At 66.7% G+C, this 20,436-nt stretch overlaps 1 protein-coding gene across 5 annotated transcripts in view; it reads left to right on the forward strand.

Moving 5' to 3' along the window:
• The window catches only part of GRAMD4 (GRAM domain containing 4), a 58,952-nt gene that overhangs the window by 10,594 nt on the left and 27,922 nt on the right, over positions 1 to 20,436 (forward strand). The window contains exon 1 of one of the 5 annotated variants that reach the window (XM_070411314.1): positions 8,551 to 8,833. The exons of 3 other annotated variants lie outside the window; for them this stretch is intronic. In XM_070411314.1, coding sequence (XP_070267415.1) covers positions 8,814 to 8,833 — 20 coding nt within the window. In that variant the 5' untranslated portion in view covers positions 8,551 to 8,813. Of the gene's footprint in view, positions 1 to 8,550; positions 8,834 to 18,286; positions 18,331 to 20,436 lie in introns of those variants that run through there. One more of the 5 variants, XM_070411315.1, reaches the window with a different exon arrangement.

Consider the following 20,436-nt stretch of genomic DNA (forward strand, 5'->3'; position numbering starts at 1 on the left):
TGATGTTTACTTTGAATTTATATTAGTTCACACAAACACTCCATCCATGCTTTTGTTCCGGCCTCCGGTCCAGTTTACGAACCCATTGTGGCCCTCGAGTCAAAAAGTTTGCCCACCCCTGGTCTAGGCACATCGCGGTTCCCTCTCCGGGGAAATGGGTTTGGACGATGGGAATTCGTTGGTTGGAATTTGGATGTTTTTCTCAGGGTTCCACTGGGGTCGTGGGTTTGGGAGGACACAGAGGTGAAGTCCCTTCTGATCACATCCCGTCAACATGCCTGACCACTGTGACCGTGACCTTGCCTCCTGGCTGAGGCCCGTCCGGCAGGCTTCTCCACTGGGGGCCTCCCTCCGTCCACAGCGCCCTGTTTGGACGAAGGTCAGCATGCACGGCCCAGCATACTAGTAAAGGCGGGGGAGCCCCGATCGGCGTGCTCAGTGGTTGAGCGTCAACCTATGAACCAGGAGGTCACGGTTGGATTCCCGGTCAGGGCACAGGCCCGGGTTGCGGGCTCGATCCCCAGCGTGGGGCGTACAGGAGGCAGCTGATCCATTCTCTTTCATCATCGATGTTTCTATTTCTCTCTTCCTTTCCCTTCCTTTCTGGAAAAAACACACAAAACCAAACACCATAAAAAAGGCCAAATGACAGGGGTGGGAGCTACCTTCCGCCTCCTGAGGGTGGAGTATCCATCGAAATAACTTGGAATTCTTCTGCATGGAGACTTGTCTCTTCCCTTTCACTAACTCCGTCCCTACGTACATCAGCGTGGACTCGTGCCTCGGGCTGTGATGCGGCCCCACTGTGTTTTGTTGTCACCTTGTCCCAGCTGTGGCCATCGGGGCCCCGCAGTTGCCACACGCCCCCGTCATGGTGGGGGGACAGGAGCGTGTCCTCACTGTCCGGCCTGCAGGTGCCCGGGCTCACCTGTGCGTCTGCTGCCCTGCCCACAATCAGCCAGGTGTCCCGGGAGCCGGCTCCTTGGCTGGGCGAGCGGTTTTAGGAGCCCAGACCTGGGTGCTGGGTGTGTTCTTGCTCCGGGACACACACGTCTGTGGCTGCTTCCGTGAGAGTGTCCTGGGGATGTGGTCACAGTCGGATCTTTACCACGTGGGTCCTCGGACCCCCTCCTTCCTGATCAGTCACGGCCCCTGACTGGGGAGACTGGCCCCCCATTTACATCCACTTCATTGCTCAGTTCCAGTGTGGCCGCCGCCCGGGGTCAGGGTAGGTTCCTGGCAGGGGAAGTGGCTGCGTGGGCCAGAGTGCGGCGCCCACGGGCAGTTCCTCTGCCCCTCCAGGAGCGCAGGGGAGGGGAGGGAAGTGGCGGGGTCCCCTGCACGGCCCTGCAGGGGCTGGGCCACCGCCTCCCTGAGCAGCCCGACCTACAGGGAGAGGCAGAGAGGATAGCGGGGTCCCTGCTGAGCCTGGCAGCCGGGTCTGCGGGGGACGGACACACACTTGGCCTCCTTTGAAATCTGAAAGGGGCGCTGACTTGGAACACCCTGGAGGCCGGGCCCGAGAGAGAGAGAGAGAGAGAGAGAGAGAGAGAGAGAGAGAGGCTGGAGGGGCCCTCGGGAGCCGACGCTCCACAGACTCAGGTCCTGGTGGGGCCTCCCCACGCCGCCCCTGAATTTGCGCCCTTGGGTGGGGTGGCCTTTGAAGGAAGAGTGCCCGCCTGCGTGTGCGTGGCCGTGCAGAGCAGCCAGGCACCGAGTCCGCCTTGCGTTCTGGGGCGGGGAGAGCCGGGCGAGTCCCGCATTCTCTTCACGTCTCCGCGTGGGCTCCCGCTTTCTGCGGGGCCTGCCTGCCGCGGGCCCTGTTGGCAGGGAGAGGCCGCAGTGGGAGCTGCGCAGACTGAGCAGGGGCGAGGGGAGGGCAGCAGGGGAGGGGAGGGCAGCCAGGCCCAGAGAGCTCTCAGCCCTCCCCCCACCCCCCATCCCCTGCCCACACACACAGTCCTGGCTGGTGGGGGTCTGCTCCTCCCCATGGCTCCTGGAGGCCCTGCCCACGTGCGCCCACACCTCTGCTGCGGCCTGACCAGGCTCCGCCCGTGCGGGGTCCCCTGGGGCGTGTGGCTGCCCTTTCTCTCTGCGGTGGGGCTGGGGCCAGAGGAGGGTCTGAGGAAGCGGGCGGCGCCGGTGAGTGGGCTGTGCTGGACTAGCAGCCCCGTCCCTGGGAGCAAGGCCACGGCCGATGCGGGGCCAGCGCGGTCACCCTGTCCCCTCCCCGCTGGGCGCCGGCCCCACGACCTTGCCGGGCCACGCCGCCATCCTGCTGCCTCTGGGTTGGGTGTGTGCGCCCGGTAGGTCCCCCGTGATGGGCACGGGCGGCTGCGGGCCTGAGCCACGTCCCTTCTCGGTGTCACCCCCAGGGTGACGGATCGTTTCTGGGGTCCCAGCCACCTGGCGGCTGCTTGGGCTCCCTGCACCTCTAGGGTGAGCCTGGCCTGAGGAGGGCACTCGGGTGGCAGAGACGGGCAGACGTGCGCCAGCCTTCCCCCCGCTGGGCAGTTGCTTCCGAAGCAACTCGCGTCGTTACAAGAACACTCGAACCCTCTGTCACAAGCCCAGTCTCACTTGGGAAGTGACTGGCCTGGAGCTGCTGCACAGTCCATGGTCCGAGGGCTGTCCCTGCGCCCCGGGCGCTGCCGAGAAGGCGGTGGGGTGCGGCGTCCTGGCAGTGGGACTGGGTTCACGGGTGTGGGTGGGGCGGGGCGGGAGGAGGGGGGCCCTGCCCGTGGCCCTGGCGCTCGGCGTGCTGCCCCTGTGGACCTCTCGGGGCATGTCTCGGCCCCGTGCTGGCTCCGGTGCCCAGGGCTGCCTTCTATTCCATCTAGAGAGAGAGGGTCAGAGACAGACAGGGGTCCGGACAGGCGGCCACTCAGAGGCTGTGGCCTGTGCTGCCTGGTGGCTGGGGAGCCGTCCGCGGTGACCGCCCTGTCCGGCCCTGTCCTGTCGGGTGCGCACAGCAGGCCTGCTGAGCCCTTCGGGACCAGGGAGAAAAGCCATATTTTGTTCACCAGCCACTGCTTAAGGACGCAGGGAGAGCCCTGGCCGGGGCTCAGTGGTTAGCGCAGCGGCCCTGGCACCCAATGGTCACAGGTTCGATTCCCAGTCAAGGGCATGTAACCTGGGCTGTAGGCTCGATCCCTGGCCCCCATCTGGGTGTGTGTGGGAGGCATCCAATTGATGTGTGTCTCATTGACGTTCCTCTCCCCTCCCCACTCACTCCTTTCCTTCCAGTCTTTAAAAATATCAATTGAAAAAATATCCTTGGGTGAGGATTTAAAAAAACCTAAAGAATGCAGGGAGATAATGTGGATCACGCCCGAGGGAGGGTTGAGATGAGGTGTGAGCTTCTAAGGGTGTGGGTGGGTGTGGGTGTGGGTGGGTGAGAGTGGGTGGGTGTGGGTGGGTCAGTGTGGGTGGGTGGGGACCCGAAGGAGCTGGACCTGGAGGCAGGACTTGAGGGAGTGAGGTGCTCGTGGCTGTCCTGGTGCTTGGAGCCGGCCTGCGAGCTGCAGGTGGGCCTGGCCCTGGCAGAGAGGAAGTGAACTATGAGTCAGCTGCCAGAAAGCCCAGGCACGCCCGGCGGGCGGAGCTGCGGGCAGGATGGGAGTGTGGACAGTGAGGGACTGAGGGGGCTGGCACCCTGCCCCTGCCGCCCCCTGCCCGGCACCCTGTGGGAGGGCCCGTCTGGAGGGGCCTAGGTGGCCTGGCAGGGCTGGGGGCGGCAGCGCCGGCTCTACCCGGGCTGCCCGAGTGCCGCCTTCTGAGCGGAACATCTGGAACTGTGGCTCTCAGAGTGGCCAGGCCCTGGCGAGGAGCCCGAAGCCCCATCTGCTGCCAGGACAGGGTGCCCAGTGAGGAGGCAGGGAGCAGGCCTGGAACCACCCGCACCTGACCCGCGACAGCACGAGGAGGGCGGGCCGCTGGGAAGTCACGGGACAGGACGGGCAGCAGCCAGGGGAGGTGCCAGGCGCCTGCAGGTTGGCCTGCTCCGCCTCCGCCTCCGGGAGAGGAGAGGCAGGCCTGGCTGGTTCTCGGAGGAGGGTCTGGGCCGAGTGGAGGCAGGAAGAGGGAGGCACGGCCCTGGCCGGAGCCACGCTGTCAGCCTTGAGCAGCCCCCCTGCTCCCTGGCAGTCACATGGCCCCTGCACTGGGAGAATGGACCATCTTAAAATGAGCCCTGGGTGTTGGGGGGAGGCGAGCCCTGGGTGTCGGGACCCCGTCTAACGTGGTCCGGGGTGGACAGCACGGTGAGGGCGAGGCTGATTAGGGTGCCGAGGCTGCCCAGGGAGAGCGTGATGGCGCATTGTGGGTGTCTGAACACCAGCGTGCCAGGGGACCGTGTGGGTGGCTGCCCCCTTCCTCCCCCCCCCAGGAAGGGGCCACATTGTTCCCACGTTGCAGATGAGTATGTGGTGGCCGCAGAGGGCGTGGTAAGTGGTGAAACAGCCCTGTTGCCTGGAAGGCTCAGCCCTTGGCCCTGTCCTGCCGTCCACTCCTTAGGGTTTTAACAGTTGGGCCCTGTCCTCTTACCCATGTGTGGACGCCTCTCTCCTGGCCCACAGTCTGCATGGGTCACTGGCCTCCCCACCCCACCCTCTCAGAGAGGCCAGCCTGGACCTCACCCACTGCAGCTGACCCTTCCCCATCCCCCAGGGACGGTCTTCCCACTAGACTGAGCTCCCTGAGGGCAGCCTGGGCCTGCGAGGCTGGGTGATTCCATAGGTCACCTCCAACTCCCCTCCCTTCGCCCCCCCCCTCCCGCTGGTGGCTGAGCCACTGGTGGTCAGCATGGCCACACCACTTTGGTGGCCCGGACAGTTCTCCCCCAAGGCAGGGGGGTCAGGCTGGAGCCGGCCCACACAGCTCTGGGGCACACAGTCGCCCCTGCCCTGAGCCTCAGGCCAGGCCTTGCTCACCGCTGTCTCTGTGTCCCCAGGATCTGCAGTACCTCGTCTCTGACAGCTGAGAAGGTGATGGGTGGCAGGGAGAGGACCCATTAACCCCGGGCAGGGGTTGCCACCGCATGTGCTGGGTCAGTGGGTGTCTGGTTGCTGGTGACTGGCCGGGCTTGGGCGGCTTGTGGGGTGCGGAGACCCAGGGCTCAGAACCACGTGCCGTGTCCTGGGTGGGAGAGCCCAGGGTCTGAAGACAGCTGAGAGGGGCCAGGTTCCCGGTGTGAAAGAGCCGCTGGAGGCTGGGGCGGGAGCCAGGTGCACGAGCCGACGGCCGAGGCAGGTGATGGGGCCCCGAGGCAGGTAACAGGCTCGCTGTCCATCTCGGGGGCCAGTGAGGCAGGTAACTGCTCCCCCAGCTTGTCCATCTCACATCCTCTCATCTGGCCTCAAAAAACAAACTTTGCTGCCGCATCTGAAAACGGATTGTGGTTTGGGCCCCGTGTTTCTCAGAGCTGAACAAGGCTGACTCGACTGCCTGGGTCCCGGGTCCTGTCCCCGGGAAGGCCTGGTCCCTCCCCTGCACTCCCTCCAGCCACGGCCAGGAGGGACGGAAGCGTTCGGTGCACTGATGGGACGCTGGGTGCTCCCGCACCTGCAGGATGGCCGGGCAGGGACCTCACTCGCCCGGTCCGCGCTGGGCCCAGGGCACCGCGGCTCCCGGAGGCGAGGGCGTGATGCCTGTCCCCCACCGCCCCCCCAGGGTGCCCGGCACGTGAGGCCCCACCCGGCCGACTTGGCTCACAGATCAGCCTCTGAAGTTAGGCGAGTGTGTTTGGCAATTGGCTGCTTAATTGTGTGATTAGAACGAGTTGAGTGAGTTGTTTGCCCTGAGTCACAGTGAGAGAGCTCAGCGCGGCCTCGCTAACTCGGTCACATGCCCGGACGGGCTGGGCTCGGTGTCTCCGGAATGTTCTCACTGTTCCCATCAGATCTGGGAGCAGCCACGTCTCCACCGCAGGAGACTGGAGTTCAGAGCAGGGTGTCCGTCCGGAACGGAGTTCTGTGGCTCCGTCCGTGGGACCCGCGATGGGCTTTGCAGGCTCGCCGCGTCACGAAGGCTTCACGGCCGTACCCACCCCGTGCTTCCAGCTTCCAGGACGTGGGGCGTCGCGGGGGCCACGCCGGCTCCTGCCTGTGGTGGCGCTTTCAAATCTTGGCAATAAGAAGAGCCTGTGATGACCTATTTATAAAGTATTCCAGAAGCACATGGATGTTGTCCTAAATTCTGTAATTGGAGGAGATGAGACCTATTCCGGGATTATTTTTGTGCACAACATAACCTAATCAGAGCTCTCTGCTTGTACGGTTTTTGTTTTTAATGTTTTTTAGGTAGAGAAGAAGGGAGAGGAAAAGAGAGAGAGAGAAACATCAGTGATGAGAGAGAATCAGATCGGCTGCCTCCTGCATGTGCCACACTGGGGATGGAGCCCACAACCCGGGCGTGTGCCCTGACTGGGAATCGAACTGGTGACCCCTTGGTTCCTGGGTCGATGCTCAACCACTGAGCCACGCCGGCCAGACTCCCCTTGTACGTTTTTTAAAAAGAAACCGTTTTAGCCCTGAACGGTTTGGCTCAGTGGATAGAGCGTCGGCCTGTGGACTGAAGGGTTCCAGGTTCGATTCCGGTCAAGGGCATGTACCTTGGTTGCGGGCACATCCCCAGTAGGGGGTGTGCAGGAGGCAGCTGGTCGATGTTTCTCTCCCATCGATGTTTCTAACTCTCTATCCCTCTCCCTTCCTCTCTGTGAAAAATCAATAAAATATATTAAAAAAAAAAAGAAACCGTTTTAACAAAAAGATGAAAGGAGTTGACTTGCCTGCAGTGTTCTCAATCGCCTGGCGGGGATGTGTCCGCACCACATGGGACCTTGCTGACCACGTGACCTGCTGACCTTTCTCGGATTCTCCCCGGGAAGCGATTGGCACCCCCGCCCAGCGCTTTCTCCCTCGACCCGGGGCTCAGCCGGAAGCTGGCCTGGGGGCAGGTGGCCTGGGTCTTGAGGTGAGGCACGCACAGGGATGCCTCCCACAGGGAGGACGGCTCGTTGCTCTGTCCACTTCGCACATGTTCTGCGAGCACCTGTTAGCCGTGGCCCGCCGCCCCGCAGGGCAGACGTGGCGAGCGGGTGTGGTGCCAGCGTTGCCGTAAGTGGCTGAGTTGCCATAGCAGCAGTAGTGGGTTGGGGGGACTTTAAGGGAGAGGAATTGTGGGCCGAATCTTTTTCTTTTTCTTAAATCCTCACCCGAGGTTATGTTTAGAGAGAGAAACATCCACCAGTTGCCTCCCGTACGCGCCCTGAGTGGGGATCGAACCCCAGCCTTTTCGTGTATGGGGCGCCGCTCCAACCAACTGACCCTCCAGCCAGGGCCTGAGTCTTTTTATTTTTTAAAAATATGTTTTTATTGATTTCAGAGAGGAAGGGAGAGGGAGAGAGAGAGAAACATCACTGGTGAGAGAGAATCATGGATCGGCTGCCTTCCGCGCGACCCACATTCGGGATGGAGCCCACAACCCGGGCACGTGCCCTGACCGGGAATCGAACCGTGACCTCCTGGTTCCTAGGTTGACGCTCAGCCATGAGCCACGCCGATTGGCCTGTCTTTTCCTTTCTCTTCATTGTGTGGACCTCAGGGCTTTGAGCTGGCTTAGTCTCGCATGTGCCACCGCTGGTCCCAGACCCTGTGGTCTGTGCCGAGTGATTTTTAATGAACAGCCCCCTGAGCTCCCACCTCCCGCTGCCTGTGGCGTGGCCTGGCCCCGTGTCTCCTCCTGCGCGCCGTTCTCCAGCCCACACCGCACTGTGGTGCTGCCATGGCGTCATGCATCTGCTCGAGGGGGCGGGTCCCCCTCCCTGACCCCTCCGTGGGATTGGATCTTGAAGGACTGGTCGAAGTGGGCAGGGTCGGGGGCCAGAGATGATCAGGAACATTCTAGGCCAGGGCAGGTCAGAACGCTGACAGGCGAGGGACCAGGTGTGTCCTGGGATGGGAGGGTGTTCCGGAGAGACCAGGAGTGGCCGAGGAGCGCTGGGCAGAGCTCCCGTGGGTGCTGAGGAAATGGGGGGGCTGAGGGGAGGGCCTCAGGTCTTTCCAGAAGTTTCAGGTGTGGAAATGGCCCTGGCGGGGAGGTGCTGGAGGTGGGGGCCTCTCCCAGGGACTGGGGGGGAGGTGTGAGGGGCGGCCTGGAGCGTCCGGGAGGCTGGGAGGGGCTGTGTGAGGCAAAGCAGCGAGGGCAGCAGGTTCCATGCCCTTCCGCGCGGGGCCCACAGACCAGGCCCAGACAGAGGTGCCCTTCCGCCCAGAGCCGACACAGGTTTCCCAATAAACCAGCTGGAGGCGGAGGCGGAGCGCGCACCCACGGGGAGCCGGGCTCGGGTTTCCAGGGTGACCTGGGAGGTGATGTGGGGAGCTGGCCATGGGGACAGGTTTTTCATGTGGCCGCCTGGAGGGGTGTCCTGGGCGCGGGTCGGCTCTGCTGCCCCCTCCAGGCGGGATGGGGAACCTCCCTCCTCTGCCTGCTAACCTGCTAAGCTGGTTAAGCCGGCCCTGCCCTCCCGGGAAGCCACGGCCAGAACTCAGCCCGGGCGGCGGAGGGGAAGCACCGCACACCTTGGGGCTGAGGCCGGAGCAGAGCCGCCTGAGGCCTGGCCGGGTGCGGGGTCCCGGCAGCTGGTGGCCGGCCTCCGTGGGCTGTGCGTGGGTCCTGGCAGGAGGCCCGCGCCCCGAACGGCCACGTGGAGAGCCGCTCCGCTCAGTGTTGGGACGTCCTCGGGAAGAGGACCTGAGGCCCGTGGGGGCTGCGATGGTGCGGAGTCGGTCTTGGATCCGAGGACCCCTGGAGCCATGTCTCTCCCCGGCGGCAGGTGACTGTGGCGGGTTTCCTCGGGACGGAGTGGAACAAGGGCCACTTTGTTCGCAGGCGGCTGTTCTGGGGCCAAGTTTGCGCGAGATGCAGGTTTGCCCAACGCCTGGTCGCACACCTGCCTGTGGGGCAGAGGGAGGCGGCACGTGCTGGGTGGTGGGCTTTTCGGTCCTGCGGGTTTGGTGGTGGCGGTCGGAGGGAGGGAGGGCCGCCCCTGACCACTGGGGTCAGAGCCTGAGCATCCTGACATGAACACTCTCTACCCACCCTGACGGCCTCTCCGTGGCCCCCCACTTCTCCCGGGGGGCATGCCTGATACTGCTCTGATTTGTGTGATGCGCTGAGGCTGGTTCTGGCCTCTGGGGGTCCAAGGGGCACTGGGGCAGGGAAGGCTGTGCCCTCAGCAGTGGGGTGAGAGCCGCTCTCCTGGGGCAGGTGGACCTGATTCCAGAACCAGGAGCTGTTCAGAGCCAGGTCCTGGCCCACCCGAGCCGGCACAGGAGGCGAGGATGGGCTGGGCCCACTGGGGACCCGCGCCTTCATCAGTGCACCAGCCATTCCAGGCCCCAGGGGAGGAGGAGCGGCGGGGGCCGAGACCGGGGTGCAGGGTGTGTGACCGCCACACACAGCAGGCTCGGCCTCCCTGGACGGCCCGGAGAGGAGGGCCAGGGCAGGCGGGGTCCCAGGGGACTGTCGCAGGATGTGTGGGAACGAAGCCGACTGAGACGTGGGGTCAGATGGGGCGTCACGAGACTCGGGGAGGATCCCTAGGACACAGGAGGCGGGCTCTGGGGGCCTGGGACCGGGCCTGGACAGTGCGTGCAGCTGCCGGGCGTGGGGCCTGTGCCTGTCAGCAGCGTGTTGTGTCTCCAGGCTGCGCTTTCGGTGTTAACTTTGGTTGAGAGTTGATACCCCTGGTGCCGTAGCCAGCGCTTCGCCGTCTGGGCTGTTCCCTGTGGAAGGAGATGAAGCGTTTACACGCCAGCCCCAGATGGGCACCTCCCAGTGGGCTCTGCCCGCGAGTTCTGGCTGCGGCGAAGCCTGTGTCGTCCTGTGCGGGAGGGTGACCTTGCAGGTCCGCAGGGACCTCCCCTGGGACGCGTGAGGAGACAGACGCCGGGTGCGGCTGGCCTGGTCCCTGCGGGACGGTGCCCCTGCTCGCCTCGCCTGTCGCAGGGCCTGCTCGAGGCCTCCGCTAGCTGTCACTCTTTTCCCGAGCACCTGCTCTGGAAATGGGCTGTGCCACCCGGTTACTTGAGGCCGACGGTGCCTGGCTCTCCTGAGAATGCCGCCGGCTCGTCCCCGACTCCCGCAGGTGTCCCGGGGGCTGTCCCCTCCCCCTGCCTCCTGCAGTGAAGGGTGTGGGTCACTGTCCAGGGTCTCCCACGGCGCAGGCTCACCTCGTCCGCCCAGCGCCCACAGGGACTGCAGGCTCTCAGGCAGAGGCCTGTGTGGGTTCAGGTCCTGGACGTGGGAGCGTGACGGTGTGGCGGCGTGGGGACGTGGGGGCGTGGGGCTGCCTGCGTGGGCGCCCAGGCTGCTGTCTCTGGTTCCCCCTTTTCCGATTGCTTCTCTTCGGCTTTCCCTGTGTTCATTCATTCTCGGGCACCCGTGGGCTCCCGGCTCATGCAGTCCCTTTACCAAAAAGGCTTAGATTTGCTGCGCCTTCCCGTGAGGCAGGGCGTGTGACCGACAGCCCTCGCCGTGGACTGCTGGACAACAGACCGTGGTCCTCGTGCACATAGAGGCAGTGGTACACGGTGTCGTGTGTGTCCACGCACACGGGTGTGAGCCCAGGTGCCCTCGTGCAGGGATGCTCCTGGGTGGAGGGATTCCTGGTGAAGGGGTGTCTGGGAGGGCCTCCTGGAGGAGGAGACTGTGGAAAGGTGCCTAAGATCCGAAGGCAGGGAGGGTGTTTCTGAACAGCCTGGGCGGGGAAATGGTGGGTGCCTGGGAGACGGCCGGGGACGGACCCTGAGGACAGTCCCATAGCCCACGGGCCCCGGGCGGCTCCTCCACCTGCTGCCTCCGTCCCCCACCCACCAGAGGGTGTGCCAGGGTGTGCCGCGTGTGCGCACGGGAGCCCTGGGCTGTTCCCCACGTGCCGGGTGCCGTGCCCGGCGAGTGCGCCAGGAGGTGGGGTTGGGGGGACAGGCTGTCGGCCCTGCTGCAGGCCCACGACCCCCCCCCACCGGGCCTCGCAGGTGTGTCTGTGGACACAGCACTCAGCTGCAGGAGCTGAGGCCTGGGCCAGGGTCAGGGGGCCTGTCCCTGCACCCCTTCCCGGGGCTCCCTGTGGGGCTGTCGCCCACGGGTGGACCGCTTTTTCTCTTTATAAAACCAGCGCTGGGATGAGCGATCTCACCCCACGTCATTCGCAAGTGTGAGTGGGAGAGATTCCTGGAAAGGAATCGTCACTCCGCCGGACGTTGCAAAATCGCCCTCCACTCCGCGCTGCGCCTCGCCCGTCCGGCCCCCACACACCGGGCCTGCCGTCTGCCAGGAGCGGGGTTCTCGGTGCAGCGCCCGCCGTGTTTCTCTCTGCAGTGACGGTTCCTGTCGTCCGTCCGAGAACTGCTTGTTCTCCTGTCCCTGGCCCCCCTCTCCCGGGCTGTTGACCAGTGTCGGCACATGAGTCATCGGACACGTGTTGCAGATGTTTACCTTCGACCCCTGTGGGAGGCCCTTGCTTTGCAGCAGCGGGGCCTCTGTCTTCTCCTTTATTTATTGTGCGTCACTCCTGCTTGGAGAGGCCCTGTCAGCCTGGGTTCTGCGTCCCCCCCACCGCCCCCAGGCCCGAGCTCCCCCACAGCCCCCGGGCCCAAGCTCCTCCCACAGCTCCCCCATGGCCCGAGGCCCGAGCTCCCCCACGGCCCCAGGCCCGAACTCCCCCACGGCCCCAAGCCCGAGCTCCCCCACGGCCCCCGGCCCGAGCTCCCCCACGGCCCCAGGCCCGAGCTCCCCCACGGCCCCCGGCCCGAGCTCCCCCACGGCCCCAGGCCCGAGCTCCCCCACGGCCCCCGGCCCGAGCTCCCCCACGGCCCCAGGCCCGAGCTCCCCCACGGCCCCCGGCCCGAGCTCCCCCACGGCCCCCGGCCCGAGCTCCCCCACGGCCCCAGGCCCGAGCTCCCCCACGGCCCCAGGCCCGAGCTCCCCCACGGCCCCAGGCCCGAGCTCCCCCACGGCCCCAGGCCCGAGCTCCCCCACGGCCCCAGGCCCGAGCTCCCCCACGGCCCCAGGCCCGAGCTCCCCCACGGCCCCAGGCCCGAGCTCCCCCACGGCCCCAGGCCCGAGCTCCCCCACGGCCCCAGGCCCGAGCTCCCCCACGGCCCCAGGCCCGAACTCCCCCACGGCCCCAGGCCCGAGCTCCCCCACGGCCCCAGGCCCGAGCTCCCCCACGACCCCAGGCCCGAACTCCCCCACGGCCCCAGGCCCGAACTCCCCCACGACCCCAGGCCCGAGCTCCCCCACGACCCCAGGCCCGAACTCCCCCACGGCCCCAGGCCCGAGCTCCCCCCACAGCTCCCCCCACGGCCCCAGGCCCGAACTCCCCCACGGCCCCAGACCCGAGCTCCCCCCACAGCTCCCCCACGGCCCCAGGCCCGAACTCCCCCACGGCCCCAGACCCGAGCTCCCCCCACAGCTCCCCCACGGCCCCAGGCCCGAACTCCCCCACGGCCCCAGACCCGAGCTCCCCCCACAGCTCCCCCACGGCCCCAGGCCCGAACTCCCCCACGGCCCCAGACCCGAGCTCCCCCACGGCCCCAGGCCCGAGCTCCCCCCACAGCTCCCCCCACGGCCCCAGGCCCGAACTCCCCCACGGCCCCAGACCCGAGCTCCCCCACGGCCCCAGGCCGAGCTCCCCCCACAGCTCCCCCCACGGCCTCAGGCCCGAACTCCCCCACGGCCCCAGGCCTGAACTCCCCCCACGGCTCCCCCATGGCCCCAGGCCCGAGCTCCCCCACGGCCCCAGGCCCGAGCTCCCCCACCGCCCCAGCCTGAGCTCCCCCACGACCCCAGGCCCGAACTCCCCCCACAGCTCCCCCACGGCCCCAGGCCCGAGCTCCCCCACGGCCCCAGGCCCGAGCTCCCCCACCGCCCCAGCCTGAGCTCCCCCACGGCCCCGGGCCCGAGCTCCCCCACCGCCCCAGCCTGAGCTCCCCCACGGCCCCAGGCCCGAGCTCCCCCACCGCCCCAGCCTGAGCTCCCCCAGGGCCCCAGGCCCGAACTCCCCCACCGCCCCAGCCTGAACTCCCCCACGGCCCCAGGCCCGAGCTCCCCCCACAGCTCCCCCCACGGCCCCAGGCCCCAGCTCCCCCCACAGCTCCCCCCACAGCCCCAGGCCCCAGCTCCCCCCACAGCTTCCCCCACGGCCCCCAGGCCCGAGCTCCCCCCAGGGCCCCCGGCCTGAGCTCCCCCCAGGGCCCCCGGCCTGAGCTTCCCCCAGGGCTCCCGGCCTGAGCTCCCCCCACGGCCCCCGGCCTGAGCTCCCCCCAGGGCCCCCGGCCTGAGCTCCCCCCACGGCCCCCGGCCTGAGCTCCCCCCACAGCTCCCCCCATGGCCCCCGGCCCCAGCTCCCCCCACGGCTCCCGCGCCCGAGCTCCCCCCACGGCCCCCGGCCTGAGCTCCCCCCACAGCTCCCCCCATGGCCCCCGGCCCCAGCTCCCCCCACGGCCCCCGGCCTGAGCTCCCCCCATGGCCCCCGGCCCCAGCTCCCCCCACGGCTCCCGCGCCCGAGCTCCCCCCACAGCCCACGGGCCCGAGCTCCCCCCACAGCCCCCGGGCCCGAGCTCCCCCCACAGCCCCCGGGCCCGAGCTCCCGCCATGGCCCCGAGGCCCCAGCATTGAGGACCCTCACATTGTGCAGCCCCATCCCCATCCATCTCCAGAACTCTCTCACCTTCCCAGACGGAAACTGTCCCCATGAAGCACCCACCCCAGCCTCTGGCCCGTCTGCTCCTGTGTCTGGAATGGGGCGTGTGTCCACGTGGGCCGGGCAGTGTGGGCCTTCTGCGCTGGCCCGTGTCGCGGAGCGGGATGTGCTCAGGGCTCACCTGCTGGAGCAGGTGTGGAATCTCCTTTCTAAGGCTGAGCAGTGCTCCATGGCAGCATAGGCCACGTTCTATTTATATTTTAAAATATTTTTATTGGTGTCAGAGAGGAAGGGAGAGGGAGAGAGAGACAAACATCAGTGATGAGAGAGAATCATTGATTGGCTGCCTCCTGCACGCCCCACACTGGGGATGGAGCCCGCAACCCGGGTGTGCGCCCTGCCCGGGAATCGAACCGTGACCTCCTGGTTCACAGGTCGTCGCTCAACCAGGGTCAGGACCACGTCCTACACACCCACCACCTGCCGATAGGCACTCGGTTTGCCTCCACCTCCTGGCTGTTGTGAGGAAGGAACCTGTGTGCACAGGTACCAGTCTGTGTGAGACGTTCAGTTCTGGGGCGTGACGGAGGTGGGGGTGCTGAGTCACGTGTGATCCTATCTTTATCTGCTTGCGGGAGCGGTGCTGCTGTCCAGGGCCGTGGCTGCAGTTTCCGCTCTGGCTGTGGGCACGGAAGGCAGGCCCGAGGGGGCGCTTGAGAGCCCGGGGCCTTCCCCGCTTTGCTGTGGCCACGCTGGGCCTCCCAGAGCCGGCTCCCGGGGCGGGAGTGACAGGGCCCCGACCCCATCTTCCAGTGGTGGTGGCTGTGACTTCCCCTCTGAACCTGTTTCCTTCTCTTTAAAAGGGAAGGGGCATCATAAGTGTCCTAGTATTTACTAAGTTCTTAGTAAAAGCCAGGCCTGGGGCGAGAGGGGTGGGGCCTGGGACCCAGCCTCCCTGGGCAGGTGTGTGTGGATTGAGTGAGGCAAGGCGCCTGCCCGTTACTGAACTCATTGCAGGCGCAGATGCCGCCTTACCCAGCTGCTCCCCGCCCTCGCTCCTCCCGTCACCCTCGCTCCTCCCGTCACCGTGCCAGCGATCCTGGTGGGCCCCCGGCCTCCTTCCCCTGCCGGCGCCCGCGCTCCACACTGTGACCCGGAACGGACCCACACCTCGCGGGGTCTCCTCTGCTCCCACCCGGCTCCACCCTCTCCCTCTGGCAGGTTCAGTGGGTGCCCGGCTGGAGTGCCCTCCTCTGTCCCCGTCGCCTCCTCAGGGGGCCTTCCTCGCCCTCCGCTGTCAGGGGAGGCCAGGGCGGCACCTCCTCCGCATCCCAGCAGGAGACGGCGTCTGGAACGTAGTAGGTGCTCATTGAATACTTGTTGTTCCTCCTGCATGTCCGGACTCCAGGTGAAAGACATTCACGGTCCCCAAATTATTCTGTGACTCATCCCGGCCGGACCTGAGCCGTGCGGGGCAATCTGAGCGCCAGGGGACAGGGCCATGTGCTACGGACGGGGCTCGGACGGACGGGGCTCGGATGCGGCCTGGCCCCTTCTGCCTGCAGAGCCCGCCGTGCTGTCGCCCAGTCAGAGGCTGTGTAGGACTCTCCTGTCACCACCCCGGGGCCTGGCAGGGACCTGGGCAGCAGGTGCGAAGAGGACTTTGAGGCTTTGGGGTTATTTTTCATGTTTCACTTCACTGGATGGAGTTCTGTTGCAGAGGATGAAATCGAGGGCTGGGCCCCCCCCTGTCAGGCCCTGCCCTGGGCCCCGGTCTTTTCCTGGCCAGTTGGCAGGAGATGGAGTGTGGGCTCCCCCTCTTATACGGAGAGCTGTGGGTGGGGTGTGGGCATCGGGGCTGCCCCGCGGGATCCCGGGCTCAGCTGGGCCAGGGGAAGAAAGAAAGGAGCTGGGAGGACAGGACCCTCTCACCTGAGGGCTGTCACAGGCTGCGAGGGCTAAATGCACACCTGGCTCACCTCACCTGGGGCAGGGGGCAGGGGCAGGGGGCAGGGGCAGGGGGCAGGGCCGGGACTGCACGGAGGGCACAGGAGGGGCATGATGGGCTGAGTGGGGCAGCCTTCATGGGGAGGGCGGGGCAGCCCTGACGGTGGTGGGCTCCCAGAGGAAGTAGTCTTTTCACTGTGCTGGTCATTTGGCATGACTGGGTCCTGAGGCCGAGGGGTGGCCCTGCTGCAGTCAGTGTGGACGGGCTGCTGGTGGGCAGGGTGGGCAGTGCTGTTCAGAGCTGGCCCCTCTGCTTCAGGTGGGACGTGGAGGGGAGGGCAGCCCCTGGCACATGCCCTAGTGCAGTGGTCGGCAAACTGCGGCTCGCGAGCCACATGGGCTCTTTGGCCCCTTGAGTGTGGCTCTTCCACAAAATACCGACTTCTGCACATGGGCCACAAAGTTTCAATCGCACTGTACATGTGCGCCCGCATGTGGTATTTTGTGGAAGAGCCACACTCAAGGGGCCACAGAGCTGCATGTGGCTCGTGAGCCACAGTTTGCCGGCCACTGCCCTGGTGGATCCTCACCCAGATGCTTCTGACCAGGAGCCCGGAAGGTGCCCGGCTGCCCCGGCCTCACGTCTGACGGCGCCTTGCCCCTCCCCTTCTCCTTAAGAAGATGGGGTGGTGGCGAGGCCCGGGCTCGAGTGTGCATGATCAGGGACCTGCATGCTCCTAGGGACCCAGGTCCCTGCCACCTGCCCAGCTCCCCGAGTGGGCCAGGTAGTCCTGGCCCCTCTGGGAATCCGTGTTTTTCGGTATTTATTGCCTCACAACAGGGACGGCGACCGAGGTGGCCTCGGCCACTTGCTTTGTCAGTAGCGTCTTGTTGGCCACAGCCACACAGTTCCACGGCTCCAGCAGAGCCGAGAAGTTACAACAGAGACTGGCCACCGGGCTCCAGACGTTCCGACCTGCCCTTGGCGGGACCGGCCCTCCAGCCCCCGGCTGCACCCTGACCGGCAGCCTGAGCATCGGAGGCCGAAGCGCGTTCGGGGACGGCCCGCTTCTCTCTGCTCAGGAGCCGGGCGGGCCGGGCGGGAGGAGGGGAGCACCGGTCCGGGAGGTGTTTCCTACCAGCTGTCTCATTGGCGGGGCCTCCCGGGTCCCGTTGCTAAGAGTGATGGAGAGAGTTGGAAAATAACGCACCCCTGGGTGCGGTTCCGTTCTCCGCTTATCTCGCGGAGGCTTGTCCGCCTGCTGGGAACCTGTAGGATTTCCTGCTCGCTTTGTTCTCAGTAAACATCTGCGCGGCCACTCTGCCGACTCCCCACTCCGCCTCCGGGCCATCAGGCGGTGGGATGGATGTATTACTAGAGGCCTGTGCCGGGGAGGCCAGCTGGCCGGCTGCCTGGGGTTGGGGCCTGAGAAGGCCCTGGGGTCCAGTGAGATGGGTTTCCTGCTTCCCCGGGCCTCCGTTTCCCCATCGGTCCGTTGGTGTCACGGAAGTTCTGCTCTGGGGGCTGTGACCAGGACCTAGGACACCTGGGGTAGGGAGAGGAGTGGGTGCCGGAACTTGTCGCTCTTGCCTGAGATCTGGGGCCCCACGGAGGCTTTGGGGCTCACGGGAGGCCTGGGGGCTGGGAACCGGGGTCCCCTCCTGCCCGGCCCTCGGACGCTGGGTTTGTTCGGGTCCCTCCCTGCTTGGAGCTGGCAATGACTGGGTTTCTTGGGATACCCGGAGCCTCTTACCCCCCTTCCCTCGCCCGTCAAGCAGCGCCCCGAAGGTGAGGTGACAATGGCGCACGCAGAGAAGGCCGGTGACGCGGGGAAGGCGGCGTTGGCTAGACACTGGCGCTCTGAGTTTCATCACTGTGACCCTGGTGCCTGGCAGCGACGGGCTGGGGGCAGAGCCTGAGTGTGGGGGCAGCGTGGCGGGGCGGGAAGAAGCAGTGGTTGCCATGGCAGGGAAGGCCTCGGGCAGTGCACGGCCCAGGCAGGGTCCCGGAGGCCAGGGAGCTTCTGGGGCCTCACATGGGGACCCACAGGGCCCGAAGGTGACGAGCAGGATGTGCAGATGGCGGTCGGGGTCTGACCTCCTTCCTGCTGGCCTCGGGGTCAGGTGGGGGGCGCCCAGCCCAGGGGCATAGGGATGGCATTCCCTCCGTGCGCCCCGTCCTCCCGGCCGGCCGGCCTCATGAGCGTGGTTTTCTTGGTCCCACCTCCCCGGGCTGGCTCGGCCCCTTTGGTCCTTTCAGGGACTCGCATTCTGCCCTTTGACCTCTGCCCCTGAGCACAGGGGAGCTGCTGGCAGGGGTGGAGGCGGCTGGGGTGCTGAGCAGGATGGGTCTTAGCACCTCTTCCCCGGCCCTCGTGTTCCCCTGGCAAAGCCTGGGAATCCGAAGCCGCCGTCCCACCCTGCTCGGACCTCAGGGTTCAGGCCGTCTCCCCGAGGACAGGCCTGGCAGCCGGCCATGCCGTCAGCTGGGACCAGCTTCGGGGGGCGGGGTAGGGAGGCACTCGGTTCTCCCACATCCGTGACTCCCGGGAACGTGGTCTGTGACGAGGGTGCTTCCTGTGGGAGGACAGACACTGTTGGTCCTGGGTCCGCGGTAGAGACGGGCTCCCGGAGGGGAAGCCAGGCTGCGGAGCGAGGCCGGGAGCCGGGAGTGGCCGGTGAGCGGGCGCCGCGCTGCCAGAGGCCAGCGGAGACCAGGAGCCACTTTTTCCGAGACTCGGGCTGGAGGGGAGAGAAGCCGCTGTGGTTCTAGGTCCCGTCCCCAGACACGGCCGCCTTTGTGTCCGAGCCATCAGCGGGGCTGCAGGAGCTTTGTGTCCCGCCTGCTGGACTCGGTCCCTCTGCGGAGGGCCCTGCGGCCACCCCTGGAGCCGGGGCCCCTGACCCGGGCGCAGCCCCAGGCGCCTCACTGGGCACAGGCCTGTTTCGTCCCCTCTGGCCATGGTCTCCGGTCCCCGTGGATGCCCTGGCTCTGAGCAGGGTCCCGGGTCTGGCGTGGCCTCAGTCAGGGACCACTGACCAGTGCATCTGCTTCCCCCTGGAGGTAGGGTGGGGGCTGCGGGCCCGGGCAGCTGTCCCATCCGCTGAGGGCTGCTCACCCTGACGGTGGGCATGCAGGGAGCTGCCCAGGCGGGCGTGGGGAGGAGCTGGTGGGTGGAAGGACTGCAGTCTGGGAGGGGGTGTCTGAGGAGGTGGGCTTGTGGGGGTGCAGGAGGGCCAGTCGGGGGAGGGGGCCTTGAAGGCGGGCTTCCCCCCATGGCCTTGGGGAGTGAGGGGGTGCGGGGTGGGGCTGGTTGGCTAAGGAGGGCTTGATGGGAGACAGGTGGCAGCCACCACCAGAGGGGGTGCAGGTGAGCTGTCGAGGCAGCACCCACTCCACACTGGCCCTGTGGGGGGCTTCTCTCTGGGTCTCAGTCGGTGTCTGCGGCCCGGCCCTTCCCTCTGTTCCCTCCCTCCATCTTCATCTGAAAGGTGGGGGTGTCCTGTGTTGGATGGTGTCCCCCACATCCGTGTGTCGCTGGAACCTGTGACGCTGACCTATGTGGAAACGGCTTTGCAGGCGTGATTCTGAGGGTCATCCTGGGGTGGCCTGAGGGCTTCCGGGCAGCCGGGGCCGACCAGTGGGTGGTGGGTGCTGGGTGCCGTAGGGTCTGGTCCCGCTCTGGCAGCAGCACGCGCTGTTCATGAGTGTGAGGAGCCTAGGAGTTGGGGGCGCAGGGTGGCGGGGATGGGCCTGGCCCCCTGGGAGCCCCTGGCTCGGGCAGGCTGTCTGGACCCCTGGATGTGGGCTGATGCGAGTAGCCAGCAGGAGCCTGAGGCTGGGGTGGCTGGAAGGACGCGCCCGCTGGGTAGCCAAGCGCATGCGGGCCCGGGCTGGGCGCCGAGGCTGGGGCGCGCACTGCATTCTGATGGCGCTGGGCAGACACTCGCGCTTTGTCCCCCGTCTGCGGGGCCTCATTTGCTTGCAGGAGCGGCGTCGGGCAGGAAGGCGGCCCCAGCTCGGGGAGTGTGAGAACCCCGGCCGGCCGTGGGAACCCCTAACCGAGGCCTGCGGGAGGGGAGCCATGGGGGCCAGACGGGCGCTGACCACTCCGAGCCTCGGGGTGGCCTGTCTGATGCTGGCTGGTGAGGAACCTCCTGGTCTTTGTGAAATGAAAGGAAGTGGTTTTACAGCTGCATCTACCCCACCAGCGCCTTTTAGCTTCTTTTAATTTAAACGGCAATCAGAAGGCCTGGCGGGAGGCGGGAGAGAGAAACGTTGCCAACGCCCTGAGCCTGCGCCTCCCAGGTTCCCGTGTCACCTTTGGCCTCTGTAGGTGCGTCTGCTGTCACAGGGGTTGGGGACAGCTACGTTTTGTAACTGCCTTGGTCACTCCTGGGACGAGTCCCGCCTGGTCCCCCAGGGCTCCCTCCCCCGCCCTGTGGAGAGTGGATGGGGTGGGGGGGACCCGCTGGCAGCGCCGCTGTGCGCCTCCCCAGCCGTGCGCCTCCCCAGCCGGGGGACATGCTCCCGGGCTGCCTCCCTCAGGCGCGGCTCCGGCTCCGGCTCCGGCTCCGGCTCCGGCTCCGCGGGCCCTGCCGCCACGTCGGCCCTCCTGTCCTTGTCGGAGGCTTTTGCGGGAGCCGGGGGAGGTTCCTCCTGCTGGGGTGCCTGCCCGCGGGCACCGAGGCCCCGTCTCTGCCGGGTTGGGTGTGTTCAGTCTGTTTATGACCGAGATGCGAATCGCTCCGGCCTTTGCGCTGCGTGTGGAACCAGTTCCGCT

Source organism: Myotis yumanensis, unplaced genomic scaffold (genome assembly GCF_028538775.1).
Source record: "Myotis yumanensis isolate MYYU_CA2020_CCGP unplaced genomic scaffold, mMyoYum1.0.hap1 SCAF_3, whole genome shotgun sequence".
Classification (NCBI taxonomy): domain Eukaryota; kingdom Metazoa; phylum Chordata; class Mammalia; order Chiroptera; family Vespertilionidae; genus Myotis; species Myotis yumanensis.